The sequence below is a fragment of the Eutrigla gurnardus genome (assembly GCF_963514095.1).
Source record: "Eutrigla gurnardus genome assembly, chromosome: 18".
NCBI lineage: Eukaryota > Metazoa > Chordata > Actinopteri > Perciformes > Triglidae > Eutrigla > Eutrigla gurnardus.
This window is the reverse complement of record NC_139929.1, coordinates 8,491,326-8,509,300: the sequence shown is the minus strand read 5'-3', so window position 1 is coordinate 8,509,300 and position 17,975 is coordinate 8,491,326. Positions and strand designations below refer to the sequence as shown.

The 17,975-nt window shown below is 41.7% G+C and overlaps 1 protein-coding gene across 2 annotated transcripts in view; it reads right to left on the bottom strand.

Annotated features, from left to right (window-relative positions):
* Positions 1–17,975, bottom strand: part of dpp6a (dipeptidyl-peptidase 6a) — a 165,496-nt gene that overhangs the window by 130,882 nt on the left and 16,639 nt on the right. The window contains exon 1 of one of the 2 annotated variants that reach the window (XM_084034001.1): positions 432–886. The exons of the other annotated variant lie outside the window; for it this stretch is intronic. Within the exon in view, the coding sequence (XP_083890127.1) occupies positions 432–596 (165 nt within the window). The 5' untranslated portion in view covers positions 597–886. Of the gene's footprint in view, positions 1–431; positions 887–17,975 lie in introns of those variants that run through there. 2 annotated transcript variants of the gene reach the window in all.

Here is a 17,975-nt window from a genome sequence, read left to right as displayed (position 1 = left end):
CCTTTCACAAACTATTTGCAAGGCAATGTGACAACATGAAAACTACCACAGCAACAAACAAGACAGGAATGGATAGTCATGGATGAAAAAAGAGCACCGTGACGCATGTAAAACCAGCACACGATCAACATCTAACGGTCGTGCGTGGTGTTAAAATACTGACGTGTCATTTGTGCGTTGTATTTCGTGACTAGACAGCGCCACTGAGCGTATTCTGCTTCACGAGAGACGCAACTGACGCGTCATTCACTGACAGACAAGCGAACCAATTGATGCAGTGACGCACAAGTTTGACAAGTTCGCCTTTAAAATGGGGGAGTTGTAATGAAAAGCAGAGGGACATTAAGTAGATTCGGCTTTAAAAGAAATGCATCGTTTCAGAGGCGATTACTGTGTAAATAATACGGTGAAGACGACGTTACGTTTCTTACATCCTCGTCCTCGCAGTGCTGGCGGTACTGAAGCCGGGCTCGCTGGCTCTCTCCTCCCCTCTCCCCCTCGACACCTTGCCCGAGGAGATGGCTCGCCTCTGGAGGGTTGGGGAAGGATTTGTTTGTGTTGATCTTGCCGGTGAATCTCTGATACAGTGACGCCATGTCGACAATTTGGCGCACACCAACACACAAAAAATCAAAAAGAATAACTTGGAGAGTCTGTTCTCAATCAATAAATGCAAAAAAAGAGAGTGAAAGTTAGAGGAGGTCAACGAGGAATAGCTAAGATATTTCGATTAGATGAGGGTTTAGTTCAGTCCAAGAAAAAGAAGGAAAAAGATCACTCCATGCTCAGGTGTTCAGGATTCGGAGCACGTACTTTCAGGCTCTCTGGTCGGGTCTTACCGATGCTGCAGCGACGCGGCTTCAACACTTTCCCAACTTGATGCAAAAAAAAAAAAAAAAAAAAAACACGAACCAAGTGCGATTTACTGGAGACGGAACAAAGCTCTCATAATCCGGACCCGAAAGACGTAGAAGCCAGGCTGAGCGATATCCCGACTCCCTCTTTCCCTCCCTCGTGGTAGGAAACAAAGTGACCGCTGATAAACGTTCGGGGACTAATGTGTCTTTGCCTTACAAGTGAGCCAACAGAGACCCAACAGCTGCGAACGACGCAGCGCAACATTAACACATCAGATTACAGAGGTTTGCGCTCTCAATTTAACATGACTTTGCAGATAGAGTGGGCTCAAGTATCTCTATTAGTTTCTTATCTCTGCTCCCTTTCCAGTCCATGGACGGGTCGTGCAGAGAGCAAGAGTGCCCCCATGTGGAGCAAAATAAAACAACAACACAGGGAAAAGTTTGAGGGAGAGGTTTTAATTGACCATAACATATGAAATAAGAAGATTAGTGAGGAAAAGATGACCCAATTTGTTTTCCATGTGAAGGCAGGGGGTTGTTTCCTTCCACTACGTCCACTAATAGCCTACAGCAATTTACAGGTGATTTATGGTTTGGACAATATACAATACAAGCTTAATAATAATGTGCTTTCAAATGCAGATGTTGTGTTGCTGCATACAATCCTTTTTTTTTTTTAAATAAACATCCATTCATTTTAAACCTGGTAATATATAGTGCTCAACATGTGGATAGGGCTGCAACTATTGATTATTTTTCATCATCAATAATCTGCCGATTGAGTGTTCCATTTGAAAATTAAGATATAACAGCAGATGTTGTTGAAATGAGTGTAAAAACTACAGTAACATTAGCATTACCTCACATAAAAAGCAAGGAGTTGAGAGAAAACAATACAAACTGGTGACTGTGTGATGCAGGACGGCCTGATACCACATCATTCAGCTTTACATGTAATCCCATCACAAGAAGAGCCATTTTACACACACAAAAATCTGTAATCTGATTGGATTTAAAGCCCTCCATCACACACACACACCTCCCTCTGTGTACTAGCAGGCTGAGCATGCTGGGTGTTAAGCCTTGCAGAGTTAAAAAAAAAAAAAACCCACAGAATAAGTCATCCACTCATCACAACCCACACAGTAGACAAGTCCCAGGCACAGACACTACTTTTGGGAAGCTTAACGCATGTGGAAACGACCTACAGCAAAACAACTCACATCTGTTCAGATTTACCTTTCAATTAAGCTGACTTCCTAAAGAGATTAAAACACAGCTGAGCACTGCAGGACTTGATTACTCAGCTGCAAAACCCACGTATACAGATAGCACAGACTCCAGCTTGGCCATGTTTCTGCTAAATATTTTTACCATCGATTTCCAAGGAAGGTTTCATAAAGGAAGGGGGGAGGGGGAAAGCTGCCATGTGTTTCTGCACATCAAATCCATCTCAGACTCTGGCAAATGCAATTTTATTTCCAGGCACTGTCGTGATGTGATTAACAAGAGAAAAAAAGGGGGGTTGTCAAACAGCAGGACGTCCTGAGGGTACTGATGCAGTGCATTTTAAGGTGGACTGAATATGTGGAACATCTTCAAAATGATTATCAATAATGTAAAATAAATAAATAAAAGCACGCTTCCTGGACCAGCAGTCTGTCTCCGCCCTCTTGCCATATCGCCTTATTAAATTACCCCGTCATATTGATTGAGACCATAGGAAGTACTAAATACGATTATCTCCAAGGCTTCCCTGAAGAGTTACATGGAGCAGGCTGTGGCGCTCTGACGCCGGAGCAGATCCGCCCTGCAGCTGGGCGGCAGAGGGGAGAGCAGTGTCGTTTAATCCCCACCAGAGACTGGCAGCTATCAGCTGAGCGGGGTCATCGCAAAACTCCAGAGGACAAACGCAGCAACAACAGAAAAAAGTCAGCTAACCAAAAACAATCACAATAAATGTCGTCACATGATCACACAATAGAACAAAGAGAGGACAGCTCCGGTGGCATTTCTCAAGAAGATGTCATGCAATAATCAGGCATGAGAGCAACTTTCCCTGATAGGATTCCAGGAAGCCAAACACGGTTTGTGCACTTGAATTTTGACTGAGAAAAAACACAAACAGCTATAAAGACATTACTTTTTAACACACTTAGATATTCCAAAGTTAAATTAGGAGCAGTGGACGGACACTGCCATCTAGTGGATAAATGCAATCTGATTTATGCATATTTACTTCTGACTAAATTGCTCAGTGCTGCTGAACAAAATCAATGTATTAAAATTTTATGTGAGCACACCCGTGAGTTTACAGCGGACAGCTCCTTCTGTTGACTGCCATGATTCATAGTTTCGCATCTCTCAGAGCTGTACATTTCAAGCCACATGTCCCTCCTTGGAATGAAACTACTTTGGAGTCTCTAAATCCTTTCCTCCATCATGAAATGGAGGTAGTGTGGCAGAAGCTGCCACAGCAAGGTGGCAGTGGGAGTTGCCGGGTCACTGGCCGTGGTATTTCCAGAAGCTGTGTCACTGCCTGCATATTTTAAGTTATGGGACCGCCAGACAGCAATTAATGCGGCCGAAGGGAGGCGGTCAATCATCCTGACAAGCTTTAAGTAACATGAATTAAACAAGAGGATCGATATCTTTGATGTTGGACGGTGTAAAAAAAATGCCTATGATTTAATGAGAGCAAGATTTAAAGGGTAATTTCACCCAAAGTAAGAAGAAAACATACTATATGTTCTTACCTTATCATAGTTCTTCTCAGTTTGTCCCTTTTATTACAACCTTATTCCACTACGTCAGTGAACTATTACAATGCAAGTGTCCTTGTTTCTAATGGCTGCTGCACTGTTCCATTAAATGGAAGTTAAGTTCCATTAACAAGGAAAATAATATTATAGAGGTTGCTGCTTTTTATGGGTTTGCCGGTTGCCAAGCAAACCTGGTCTCAGCCCAAGGCAACAAATACAGACGCCGGGGCAATGACCCTTAGATCTTGATACCGACCGACAAGGCACCTTTTAGCTTCTGTACGAGACACACTGGGCTTTTTCCAAAAAATAACTGCATCTTTATTAGACACTCAAGAGTAACAGACATAGTACTCTTATTTAATTTAACAGAAAGTCTTAGATTCATGTGATTACACATTAATCAAAACAAATTATTAGCATTAAATTCCATTTCTGCCAATACATTCAACACACTGGCCCTTTGAATGCACACACACATGCTTAGTGAGTTAATGAATCCACCCGGAAAACTTGACGGATAGGAAAGAGACAGCCAACAATGTGTGAGGTATAAGTCAAATTTGACCTTGAAGAAGAATCCTCCTATTGGGGCTATGATGGGAGGAGGCAGTCGCAGTGGGAGCAAAGGTTCAGGTGTGAGAGGGGCAAAGAAAAGAAAAAAAGAGGGAGAAAGAACTCATGAATTTATACTGTGGTGTCACATTTCTCTGTTGCGGTCCATTTCTCACTGAGAACACCACCATAAACCTCCACCTTCAATCCCGGGCTTCACAGAAGGGAGGATCAATCTGGCCATTACCCGAGATACTTGGGTCTGTTGGACTTCTACTTTATGACAAGGGAACCCAATTTGCAGCTGCAGTCATTTTACACACCCTTACATCTGTCCCAGAGTATCGCCATGAAGTCGCAGCTGCAGTTTTAAATGCGGTAGGGTGTAAGCCATCACCTGCTCCTTTCTCAGGAAAGGACCAGGCTGAGTTTCAGCTTCACATTAAAAGTCTTTATGTTTCTTCTATGTGTGTGTGTCTGTGTGTGCCTGTGTTTGTGGCCGCTGGCTGGAGACTTGTTTTGAATGACGGGGGAGATTGAAGGTGCTGGAGATCGACGCCGTTGGACTTCAAATTAAATGGCCGAATTAATAGGTGCTGTCACTTGCCACTGTGAAGCCACCTACAACGCCTCAACACCAATCCCTTTTTTTTTTGATGGGCACCTCCATCTGCCCAATGCCAAGGCAGCCAATCTCACATGATGAATCAAAGTGTTATGGATTAGAAAAAATACAAAAAAATCAGAGAAATGATGAATGGCAAGGGTTAGGGTAAAAGTTTTGACAAATCGTATTTTGCTCATTCTGCAGTTTTTATGACGTGTCTATGTCAAGTGTGGAATTTCTCCGGCAAAGTGACACGAAGCATGGCAAATTGAGTCCCAATCCTATTTGAAATGGGCCAGATAAAGTCCCCAGGAAATTTGGAGGGACAGATTGAGCGGGGAGGAAGGCTGAAGGGGAGAAATAGAAAAGAGCCCGGTGTTGTGAGCGGGCGTGAGAGCATGGCAGGGTGAAACATCAAGCAAATAAAGTGGAAGATGCACAAAGGGTATTTGCAGATGCGAGGGCAGGAGGGAAGAGGGGAAAAACACAACTGCATTTCAGTTATCTCATGATTTGGCTGTTGACTTGGATGCCATTTCCCAAAACGGGACCAGTCTGTTTGCCGAGGGTCGATCCGTCATTTGGGCGGCTCAGCAATAACCCAACAAATCCAGTCGCAGAGACTGAAAGAAGAATGTGAATACCTCAGCTGACGGTCGCCAGGTTGATTAATGTCCTACGTGTTGAATCTGTGCTGTTACTCATGCTATCATATATATATTCTGTATCGGCTGGTCTAATCTCTTTACTGACGCAATAGGACGTTTGAATCGAGTGAAATATCCAAAGAAAAGGCACATTTTTAATGCTAAGAAGGGAACTCTAGGGGGGGAGAGGGGGTTGATGTCTGTCTGCCATTTCACTACTTCGTCCAACAATGACCAGGAATTATAAACACTTAAAAGAATCATAAAAAACATTATGATTCAGATAATAAAGCTGAGGTTGCTAACATTGGAGAAACCATTAAGATTATGATAGATATAAAAATGATCTAAACGGAAAGTCCAGCCAAGTTTTGCAAAGCTAATACGATGACCTGCTTAGCATCATCATACCTTGTAATTGTGAGCATGTCAGCATGCTGGTGTTAGCATTCAGTTTAAAGTACAGCCTCAAAGAGGCATTCAAGTGACTTTAGACTCTTAGTCTAGTCTCAACATACAGTTCCACCTTTTGTTAAAATCATCTTATTCCACACATCATCATGTGTTATTACCTTACAGCTCCTAGACACATTTACCTCAAGTTCACTCCGACACATTTGGTATCTTTAAAAGCTTAAATTTAAGTTCTGTGGGTTTGACGAATGTTTGTCTGCTCAGCATGCTGCTTGTTATTGAGGATTTAATACTGTACCAGTCCCTTCATTGAAAGAGTTATCAGGTGAAAAGCCTTACAAAACCCTAAGAACCCAGGCGTCTGGCTGCAGCTCCCTCGCTTATTACTCCACCGTTTTTGTTATTGTTTTGCTGCAAACACTGCAAACCGCCCTTGGATTATTTGTACCTCCAGATGTCCTCAAATCAAAACTGTGAGGTTATGAGCTTTACAGGAGGCAAGACCACAGTGGGAAAAGAAGAAAAAAAAATCTGAAGTTAGATCAGCGAAGGGGAAATGAACAAAGAGCACAAAGAAAAAAAGAAAAGTGTAAGAGGGGAAAGATGGGATGGGAAGGGTGGAGAGTGTAGATAAATAAGCTGTACCTGGACTGCTGGTATTTAAAGTCGCCACACACGTACAGTGCATGCACTCACCTTGAATTTCTGAATGTGAAGAAAACTTTGTTATTAACAACGGGCTGTCATTTTCTGATAGCTTTTTAATTTGTTTTACCAGAGGTATCAAGTCACAATTTTGACTCGGGGCCAAGTCAACTGGCCAGAAGACGATAGCCGAGACTTCAATTACCACAACAACAACAAAAATCTATACATTCAATTCCACATGAGTTATTTCTCCACTCAGCTGTTTTTAGTGTGCTTGGTATTCTGGGCTGGAAAAGTGAAAAGGTTGCATGAATAAGTAAAAGCAAAAAAAAAAAAACACAAAAAAAGACAGAAAAACTGTGGATTTAAAGTATTTATTGATTTATTTGAAGAGAAGTAGGACTTAAATGTCACAGAGGAGCTGCACCAGAGACAAATGTCCACCCTGAAAATCACTTATTCATATTTCAGCCTTTGCTCAGTGTTGCAGTCAATCATCTGTCATTTCAGAAAGAATCAATACTAAATCTCGCCTTTTTCTGTAATATATCCCCCATTTTTTACAGAGCTAATCCGCCACATCGCTGGATGAAACCTGAGTGGAATTTCTAAGGTAAACCAATTTAAGTGTTATTTTCCCCAATAAGATTTGTATTAAAATCTCTTTAAAATACATTCCTACACTCTGCTACACACTCCCCCCTCCCCCTCCTTACTTAGCACGTATGTAAAGCACCTCTAGTGTTTAAAGTGAAGCATTTTCATCAAGGATAATAGTTCATGAGCTGGAAACCATTTTAAATGTAACTGGGTGATTGGAATTAGACACATTAGCTGGGAAATGAGACGTCTTAACATGGAGTAGTGATGTGTGCTGTCTGCCTGGGGAGGTATTAGGGGGGAAAGGGGGGGCTTTGTATTAAATTTGGGACATGAAAACCCTCAGACAGCCCTGGCTGCTGCTGCAACTCATCTGATATGCGAGTATCAAAGGGCTGACCCAGGGCACTGGGACACCAGGGAGGATAGTACTGGTTCCAGTACATTGCTGTTTAAAGTGCACTGGTGGTGTCTAGCTGATGGAATGCTGTGTCCTGAGACCCGGGGATTCAAACTGAATGGGGACGGCGAGAGGGGATGGGAGGTTCAGACCTGTCACGGTATAAGAGTGTCGGTGTAAATGAAGTGAAAAGCAGAAGAAAAGCAACTGCTCAGCTGAATGTCTCCAACTGTAAAACATTACACTGCCCTTTCCTAAACTGCAGCTGAGATATACACCTCCCCTCCCGCAAAGAGCTCACTCATGATATATTCAAATGAGCCTGGATGACTCATAACTTGTTGAATCACATTCAACAAAAAGACTCACTGGGTTTTCTTGTTTCACTGTTTGTTGGTTGGTATAACTTGTTGGAAAGAGTTGTACAAATTTCTGTCATAATCATTGTATGACCCGTCCTCACAATTCTCCTTTTAAAATGAAAATAAGATACAGGCTTATTAAAAAGGCAGAGACTGTCTTCCAAGCTATAAGCTTTTTTACCCAGAGGAAATCCAACACCAAGCCCTCCTTCTGCAGCAGTGGCGCCGAGCACCGGTGCCGCTCTGTGACCCGTGGTGGTCAGAGCGGAACTGGTGCTACAAGGCCTCCAGTCTGTCAAAATGACGGGACGACCTTCATATTTTTCCAATGACCCAATATATTCAGTTGATTCAACCTCTGTTCCGTATAGAGTGGTGAAGTCCCGCCTTTCTATTTCCGGTACATGGGACCTCAAAATGAATTTCTGATGCATGTATTCCTATGGTGAGATCGAAATTATTTCCAGCAGTTTGAGCCAGCGATTCCTCGTCTTCTCATCGGACGAGAACCGAAAGCATGAACAGCTGGACCTGCTGGAATGGGAACATTCAGGAACAAAACACACCGGCATCTTCGTTTGATCGGCACTGAATTGCTGTGAGAAACGGTGACGACGTGACGTCACATACGACGTGACGTCACATACAACATATTTCTAATTTGGGGCTAGGACCAGCAAATGAGGTCCCATGGGAGTCTAGCGGAAGGGGCGGGACTTTACCACTCTATACCCAGATATATGTGCACAACACAACACAAAAAAATGAGTTTTTCCATAATATGACTCCTTAGTAGGTGTTAATGCTATGCTCATGTACCTGGCACAGATTTACAGAAATTGAATAATGCACCAATGGCCACCTTTGTCAGTGATGCAAAAAATAAATCAATAACATTGCCACAAATTGACAACTCACATATTAATAATCCTGTTTATTTGAGCAATGAGCTGATTATGTAAAGCCAACCATGAACATCAGTGATTTTCTGCATTAAATCTGAGGCTCAAGTAACTTCCTCAATGTTGCCTCTCAGGAACACTCCAGCAAAGATGGCCTTGATTTGTTGCCTGATGTCTATTTGAAAGAGCCATTGCATAACGGGGAAAACACAGCAGCTATGAAGCAGCTCATGCTTGATTTCTTCATAATACAAATATGGGAAATGTGCAGGCACTTTTTAAAAAACACATTTTAATGGTTTTACCAGCCAGAACAGAAGGATCAAGATTATAAAGTTGGACCGTCTACACACCCTAGTCATAGTTTATCAATTAAGACTATACTGATACTAGTTAACTTGAGATTTTCATATCTAACCCTATGCTTCCGTTAGTTGTAACCTTCACTCATTCCCAAAAGCCTTTTTTCTTTACGTTTTATTTTATTTGTGTCACACACCTTGGTCTGTGCGTGAGCATGTAATGTGTAATTGTGTCTTTTTTTATACTCAAACAGTGTCTACTTTTGCATGTGACATTCTAGCTAATTAAAGCTGGTGTTTGTAATCTTGAGAAACTAGCAAGTGTGAACTAGATGTTAAAAATAATCCAACCTAAAAAACCAGCCTATTGTTGCTAATTTGTTTCAAATTAAATTAGCTAGCAGCACTAGCTGCAAGGGTCCCTAAGTCTAGCGACAACCCTTCCCTTCAGACCTCCAAAGCCACTCTGAAATAACATAATGAAGGTATCAAGGAGGGTAGGCCGTCCAGTTATTTAATTCAGGTAAAATTAAGTGAAAATGTAAATATTATGTTTAGTATTCCAAGTTACTGAAGCTACTTCGTATTAATCTTATTTGTTCGTCACACCTTTTCTGTCTTACTGCATCACTGCTGTAATTGCACTGGAATCACATTTTGATACACAGGGTAAGCTCTGTTCTATTCTATTAATTATTATTAGTCAAGTGACCTGCCTCACAACCCTGAACCTTTACACTGTAGGTAATCTGAACCTCTTGAATCCATGATAATGTATTTTACGCCAGGTTGTTAACATGAAAAGGCCGCTGATAGTTTTAAGCAACAAAATCAATAACATCCCGGTTGGGCTTATGTCTAAGTATGTGGAAAAAGTAAAATGTAAATAGCGTTACATGAGCATACAAGCATCGCTAAAGTAACTACAACATAACGCCACTTTGGGACACGAACACTGGTCTCCTGGTTGAAAGTCCTTTGTTTGTTTGACCCCTCGGCCACAAGTAGCCTCTCAGTCAAAACGAAGCGTAATTATTGTGGGCTAAATTACTTGTATATTGTCGTGTCACCCATGTGCCGTAAGAGACCAGGCCAGTCATCCCCAACAAGCCAACACGAGCACTAAAAGAATCACTTCTGGCCCGAGCCACATTCTATCAGACCCACTGATGTGACGCGGCGTTGATGGGCTTCCGAGGGTTCAAATGAAGGGGGAGAATAAAGTAGATAGAAAGATGAGCGGAGGGAGGCTGATTTAACAAGACAGGTGGAGAGTCTGATTTAAAGTCCACCTAAGCCAGTCGCCTTGAGAGATAGTGAGTGAGTTATGAAGGAGAGCTTCAGGGACAGCGCTGGCCCATCAAAAAAAAAAAAGCATACCTTGCGTCATTGTACCACACTCACAGTCCAGTGACACAACCTGCCTGGCTGCATGTATGTGCCAATATACACTTAGGTTGCAGAACGTAATTAACATTAATATGAGAGCATTATTAATTAAACAATTTAGCAAAAAACATGAAAAAGTAGCAGGAAAACAAGCCTATTTACAGTGAATTAGCTTCATGCAAACCCCATGATCTTAATAGCACTAATAAAGAAGAGACACGGCTCACAAACACAAAGCTACAGTCACAGCCAAAGCTGCGGCTCCACAGTCTACACACTACAGCGTGCGCGCCGCTTACCATTTTGGAGGTGGTGGTATCGATCTGGTGGGTGGCAATTAGCATCGACATGGCTGAAGTTGCAACAGAAGTTCCTCCAACGCACCTTTGTCTTCCTCCTCCTCTTCTTCGGTCCTTCTACCCCAATACAGAAAAGTCCTCTGGACAAGTGCTGAATGAGTGGGAGGCTTCCCCTAAAGTGGGAGGATAATTGGAGACCTCTTCTTCGAGTCCGAGACACCCCACAACAGCTGACTAGCAGGCTTCCACGTTTGCCAATCAATCACATACAGCAACAAGGATTCTGTCTGATGCGTTGTGATCCATTCGCAGGGATGTGTTCTTTGGAAATGTGTGCTCCCCAGCTTCACTCGCTCCAGCTGGCTCTCTCTCCCCCCCCACCCCTGACTCCCCTCTTTCCTCCACAGCGCTCTGCCTATCCTCCTTTGACTTTTCGCAGCCTCCCGATCTTTCTCATTTGATTCTACTCCCTCATGGGGTTTATCAGTCTGTGTCTCTCCAAGACAAGTCGTCTTCTCCTAAACTCTCTCGTGTAGGAGCTGCAGACAGTCTGTGTGTGTTTGTCTTCTCTCTCCCTCCCCCGATTCTTTCTCCGTCTCATTCCTACCCTTCTCCCTCACCGATAAGCTCTTCCACAAGACGCTAGGTGGGGGTTTTTTTGGCGGGCTCAGCACCTGAACTAAATTGGACATCTAAATGTAATCTGTCGGTCTGGCCATGGGAGAGGCATCTGCCAGCAAACGCAGCCAAACAGCGTTTTTTACATCTCCATCACAGCTTTAGTGTGGCAAAGGTGTGAGTGTGTGTCTGCTTAGAGTTGGCAAGTCCGCAAAGAGACAGGAAGACAGAGTGATGGAGGGAGAAGGAAACACAAGAACAGGAGGTAGACAAAAATGTCCACACTGATAAAACAGTCGAAATGTATCAGACTGCTATGAACAGAAGCAACCTCATACACAGTGGTTGGAATATGATGTTCGCAAGACTCAAGTTATTCGATCGTGAACACGTCGGCAACGTAACGTACACTAGGAGTTTGTTTGCAGGTCCCTGACTTAATGATGTGTGTGCTGCTGTCCACCAATCTGCAGATCAATTTAATCAGCCCTGTGAGAAGCTGTAATAAAGCCCTGGTGATATATCCGTGCCACGAATCTCACCTCGTAAAATAGTCCCCCCACCTCTTTAGGAGATTGGTCCAGGGCACGGCGCAAAGACCAATCTGACTTTATGTAGCATTTATAGGTACAGCGCGATAAGCCAAAGTGCCGAGATGAAATGAGCGGTTGAACACTAGCCCAACGCTAACCGGGCCAGGAGCGAGTAAATGACAAGCAGTGAAAAGTGTCACTGGGCCTGGATTGATTTCACTCAGGGCGGCACAAACTTTTGGGATAAGAAAGTTCTGGAGGTTTCCCCCCATGAAGTTTAATTTGCCTGGTCAATATTGGTCAAACTCTGCAAACGATTAGGGACTTTTATTTAGTCTGGGAAAAGAATGGGAACAACAAACAGGCTGCAACTGATGAACACCTTGGCGAGGTTGACAGAAATACAAGTTAGGTGACCAAGAGAGAGAACAGAGACGTGCAGTTCAGGTAGCCATTTTAAGGATTGGAGAAGAGGAATCAAGAAGTTAATTCTGCTCTAAATGACACATTCTCTTATAAAACATGTCACTCAGACTGCTTACTTCCCCTTCACGTCACTGAGAAACACAGTAAAATCACATGTTCTTTGGTGTATGTGAATTAAAGTGGATTCTTGGACAGATGCAGAAAAAATGGAGAATCTAATTCCATCCGTACACATGGTCACTAATAAGAGCAGCATTGTTATTTTCCTTGGTATTTTGAATGGAGTTCTGCCGATACAGACGCCGGCTAAGAGCAGGACTGTGCAGCCGTGCAACACGATAAGGCAAAGGACAGCTGTGGCATTAAAACACTGACGGCCTGTTTTGAATAATACCTGGAAAAGTTTTGAAACTGCAATCACGACTTTCTGTAGTAGAAAAACTTCAACAGTGGAACAATCCTACAAGGAGTGCAAATTAGCCAGGGTCTTTTTTCCCCTCCATTCTACTTCTGTCACCTCTTGTGTCTACTTGAGTGAAACACCATGAATTTGAGTCTGTTTGGATGATTCATCCGTCAATACTACGAAGACATTTCAACCAGGATGGACGAGTGATTGAAGTAAATATAGTGGTTTATTAGAACAGATGATATGTGATAATAAAAGCACTGACAGAATGCCTTTGCGGCTTCGACTGAAATGTAATGGAGGGTCGTCTGTGCTGTGCAGCAGCAAGATAAATCCCCCCTATGGAGTCCTGACACTGCCGGTTGTGCCTGATGATTCTCATAAGACTAGTAGTTATTTTTAACCAACACTTGGGACCCAATGTGTTTATTGATATTTAACTAAAAGCATGATATTTCCATAACTTTAACAAAGGTCCTTTTGTCGCAATACTGCAAATGTAATGCCTCTAAGAGTCAGACTTCAAGCACACATGTACACTAAAAAGACAGCAGCATTACAATGGCTTTTGTGTTGAAATACTATTCATATGCCATGATTAATTCATTCAGATCATTGAATTGTATTTCCTGATGGAAGCTCCTGTCATGGCATGCGTCATCCTCAGCTTTCACAATAAAAGCCTCTGAATGGAAAAGGTGATAGGAAGAAATGACGCAAACCTGACTCACCGGAGGGCTTTTAATGTGAAAGTTATTAAGGAACTGGGAGAGGTGTTTGGGTTTGCAGTAAGATCAAAAGCAGCGAAAGCAACCTTACGGCAGTAACAGATTGGAAAACAAATACGACCCAGTCGACATAAAAGAGGTGAAATTGGCCGGATGAGCCTCCAATAAGAAGCTTGGTTTTCTGTTCAGCTGAGGGGGAAATAGTGACATTATAATAACCGGGTACTGTAAAATCAGCAATAACTAAAAGACACTTCAGGTAATCATGTTGTAAAAACTCAGCAGGTCCATCTGGTCCATCTAGAGACCTGGCTCAGGTGCCCGCCGAGCAGTTTTCACCTTAACGTCAGATGTTTCGATCCACACGGCCTGTTACTGCTGCTGCCAAAGAAAATAAAAGAAATGCATCCATCCACCATACATTCCTACCTGGATATAAATTGCTTGTATTTTATGGTTTACTGATTCAACAGACCGTGTGATTAGTTGCATTCCAATCACGAAAGCTAAAGTAACTTAATTAGTTTGCTCATTTGATTTCCTAGTTGGATTATGCGCTTGTGTATCCAATTATGACAAAGACACAAAACATTTGATCAATGTAAAGTTAATCCTTTTGTATTTGTGTTAGAGATTAATTTAAGGTAAACACATTTGCTTTTTTTCAAAATAATTAGTCAAAATTGTTTTTTTTTTCTCTCTGCAACCATATGTGACAAAGTCATCCACAGAAAATGCAACCATAATAGATAAACATATAGGACGAGTTATTAAAGCTTAAAACTAATAGGCAGTGAGTATGTTGGTATGTTGGGTTGTGTCTAATACCTTGACGACAACACGCTTCTCCAACCCTTTAAACCCATTTATTCCATTATTGAGCACTGACTTTTCAATTCCCCCAGATCACAAGAAAAGGAGTGAAGAGACTAAATGAAAAAAAAAAGTCCCCGAGGTCTGAAGAAGCACCGAAGGCAATTCCAACATATTGTCTACGAAGATGAAGCTGGATGGAGCCGGAGCCAGCCAGGTGAGACTATTCTGCTTAAGGAAGGACTGAAACGAAAATCCTATTTTGATTTTCAAAACATTCAAAACTAAAGTAAAAATCACACAGCAGGCCTTTGTGTATATGTTTTTAATTTAATCCGAGCATCAATTGGTATAAAACAGGAAGCAGAAAACATACTTGTTCGAAGTCACCCTGGTGAAAAATTACCGTGATGCAGTACAAATCCATTTTGGGAGAGCTTTCCATTTTTTTGATTAGCAAGCAATTCAGCATTTTGCTAATTTAATCTGGGCACAGAATTGAATTTGTATTACAGCCATAGTTAATAACTTGACATTCAGCGTAGGATTCATGCTATTTAGATAAGTGATGGGCCTTCTTTGAACACCCACATGCTTCTATGCCAAATTGCCCCATTGCTCATAATAAAACCCTGTGTCTGAAAGACTCGTTGCTGTTATACTTTAGTGGAATTGTTATTAATAGGACTATCAGAATTAATAGGACTATCAGAATATCAGAATAAGACCATATGCAGAGATACCATGCAGCAAAATAAAAAGAATCTTTGGGGAGAAATTGAGAAGATGAAGGAAGTCTGCAATGTAACAGCAAGAAAATAAAAGAGGAAAGTTGTGACTTGGATTCCAACTTTCTTCCCTCTTGCAGCTCATCTCAATTAGTACTGAGGCAATTAAGAGGGTCAGTAAGTACGCTGTAAAGAGGAACCGATGTTGAACGCACAAGGAAATCTTTCATTTTTAATGCAAGGAGGACAATGAGTGACACTTCAGAAAGAGAATTAAGTCCCGAAACACAATATGGCGAAGCTTTTTCCGCTTAAAAACAGGCTCCAATCACTCCAATCAATCATTGCTGGAGAGCAACAACCTCCTGCTCTCCATTCTTATATCCATTTCATGTATTTGCACAAGAGTTGTTGCGTTTTCTGCTGTGAAAAGACAAAATATTCTGCAAATATACTCTACACAATGAGCACCGTGCAGAAAAAAAGCATCTGGTAGAAGAGAAGAAGAAAACACAACTAATACGTTCCTCAAAGGACAAATGGCTGGGAATGAGAACGGGTTACATTACTGGTGTACCAGCATGGAGGGATATGAAAAATTCATGTCACGATTACCCTGGCCAATATAATTGCAATCCAGGATATTATCCCGATTCACATGGCACTTAAACATACTGGATAAGATGCACATCTTTTTGTGAACATCAATCAAATATTATTAAATAAGATAATAAATCATTACAATCACATCAAATTCTCCCTGCCATAAATAAAGGATAAATAATATGTGTGTATGTTGATAGTGAGCTAGAAAGCTTATTAAAATCACTTGTGTTTATGATGATCCTGATCAACTTATTGCGTTATTTATCACAATCGGCAATAAAATCAATCAAAGGTTTAAAATGTGAACATACCAACATTTCTAACAGCAGAAATCTACAATTTGTCTCTGATTTCTTGTAGGTAAGAAAACATCTTCACCAATCACCCTCCATTTGTCAAAGCAAACCTTCAGTGTGAGATTTAGCTCCTGTTAAACAACAGCAGAAACAAAATATGAATTTAATGAGAAGCCTGCAGAGAGAGATAAACGTAACTCAACACAGCATTCCGCAAAACAATCCGTCTCAGAGGGAAAAGATGAGGGACGGAGCTCCTTTTGACTAATTGCCTTTAAAGCCGACTTCTGCCTGACGCAGAAGGGCAAAGTCATTCACCGACACCAACAAACAACTCGACCACTCACTCGGCCAAGAGGGTGTTTTAACCAAAACGCCGAGGCGTTAATCCAAAGCACCTCGTCCATTAGTCTCAGCTCGTCAGACGTGAAACCGGAGCGAGACAAGCACACTTCACTGACATGTAGTTCATTTCATGCCATGCTGAAGAGATACAGGCGTGGGCGGAGATTAAATACTTTAGGTCGAGGACTTTACAGCACTCATAAATTCCTCCCCCTCAAACCTCTATGGAGTTTGGTTTGAATGGGGAGGGGATGAGTCCAAGGTCAGCATCACTCCTCGGTCTGACCATTGATCCGAACACCAGGCCAATTCAGCAGCATATGAATAATGGCAAGCTCGGCCAATCAGGTGTTACGGGCAGGAGAGGCCAATATGGTTTGATAATGTAAAGGCTTGTCATGCTGAGTCTCAAGGTAAATGACAGCGGGAGCAGGTCGGGGAATGTAATTTCCCCCCAACAATGTCAGACGCCGCTGTGCTTTTTCTGCATCCGCTCCCACGTCAGATGAGCTTCACGCCGGACAGATAAATGGATTCCATCCAACTTTAAAGAGGATTAAATACAAGAGCAAAGGAAGGAAATGTTCTGTTTGTTCAGCAGTTTAGTTTCAAGTTATTTTTAGCTGGAAAGCCCCGATATTAACCAACTCTTTTTCCCTAAAAATGTTTCCTTATGAAAAACAAACTGGCAGTAGTACACCTATTCTGATTCTCATTGCTATAGCTGTTTACAGTCAAAAGCCAATTTTAACTTTTGGCTTTTTGGTCAAAATTTTAATCACATTTTAAATCCAAGGCGAGATTAATTTAAAAGTGAGAAATTCCAATTTACAAATAACTTAAAAAAAAAATATGTTCAACATTGTCAAATGTAATGTGCATAATCCAGAGATAGATCTTCACATTATATTTTCTTCGCTGTATTGAATTTCAAAAGAAAGAAAAATGTGTCTTGGTATGAAAAAACAAAAAAACTTGGTCCGTTCTTATACAGATAGATTATTTTGTGGACACAAGTGGTTTTTTCATCCTTAAAGTTCAGATGAAATGTTTCAGAGTCAACAGATGCTGCTGTCTGTACAAACACTTTGTTTCGTCACTGGAGCGGAGCCAGGTCACCGTATACCTATAATCTAATCTGATTTCTGTCCCTCTGTGACCAGGAACTTAAATCATAAAGCCTTTCAGGGCTATCTACAGCACAATAGACATCCATCCTGAATGGTGAGCAACAAATCCTGGAAATGAAACAAGTAAAGGAGCATCCCATCCTGTGAAACCTCTTGGAGTAATCATTCTACTATGCCTTCTCCTCTAGCTGGCGTTTCCCTGCTGGTCTTTAGGGAAACAGGTGACTACTCTTTACACTCAGTGTGGAAAAGGCAAATCTAATAACTTGCTTGACTTAGGTCCTCTTAAAGCTGCTGTTGCAGATAGACTTTTAACTCTATGCTCCTACTAAACAACAATTTCCTTCTAATCTCTGATTCGTGCAAACTGGTACATCTCGACAGAAGCATTACTCTTTAAATCTTTAAGACTGACACCACAATCTAATTTGTTTTGCTATAGCCAACTAGATATTAGCTCTATTGGAAACGTGTCAAAGTGATGAATCATTATTTAGATTTGGCCTCTTCGTGTAGGAAAAATGTACTGCCAGTACGCCAAACAACAAAAAAAAACCCCGGAAGGATAAAGGGCTTCGCTAGCAGTAGTATTTTGG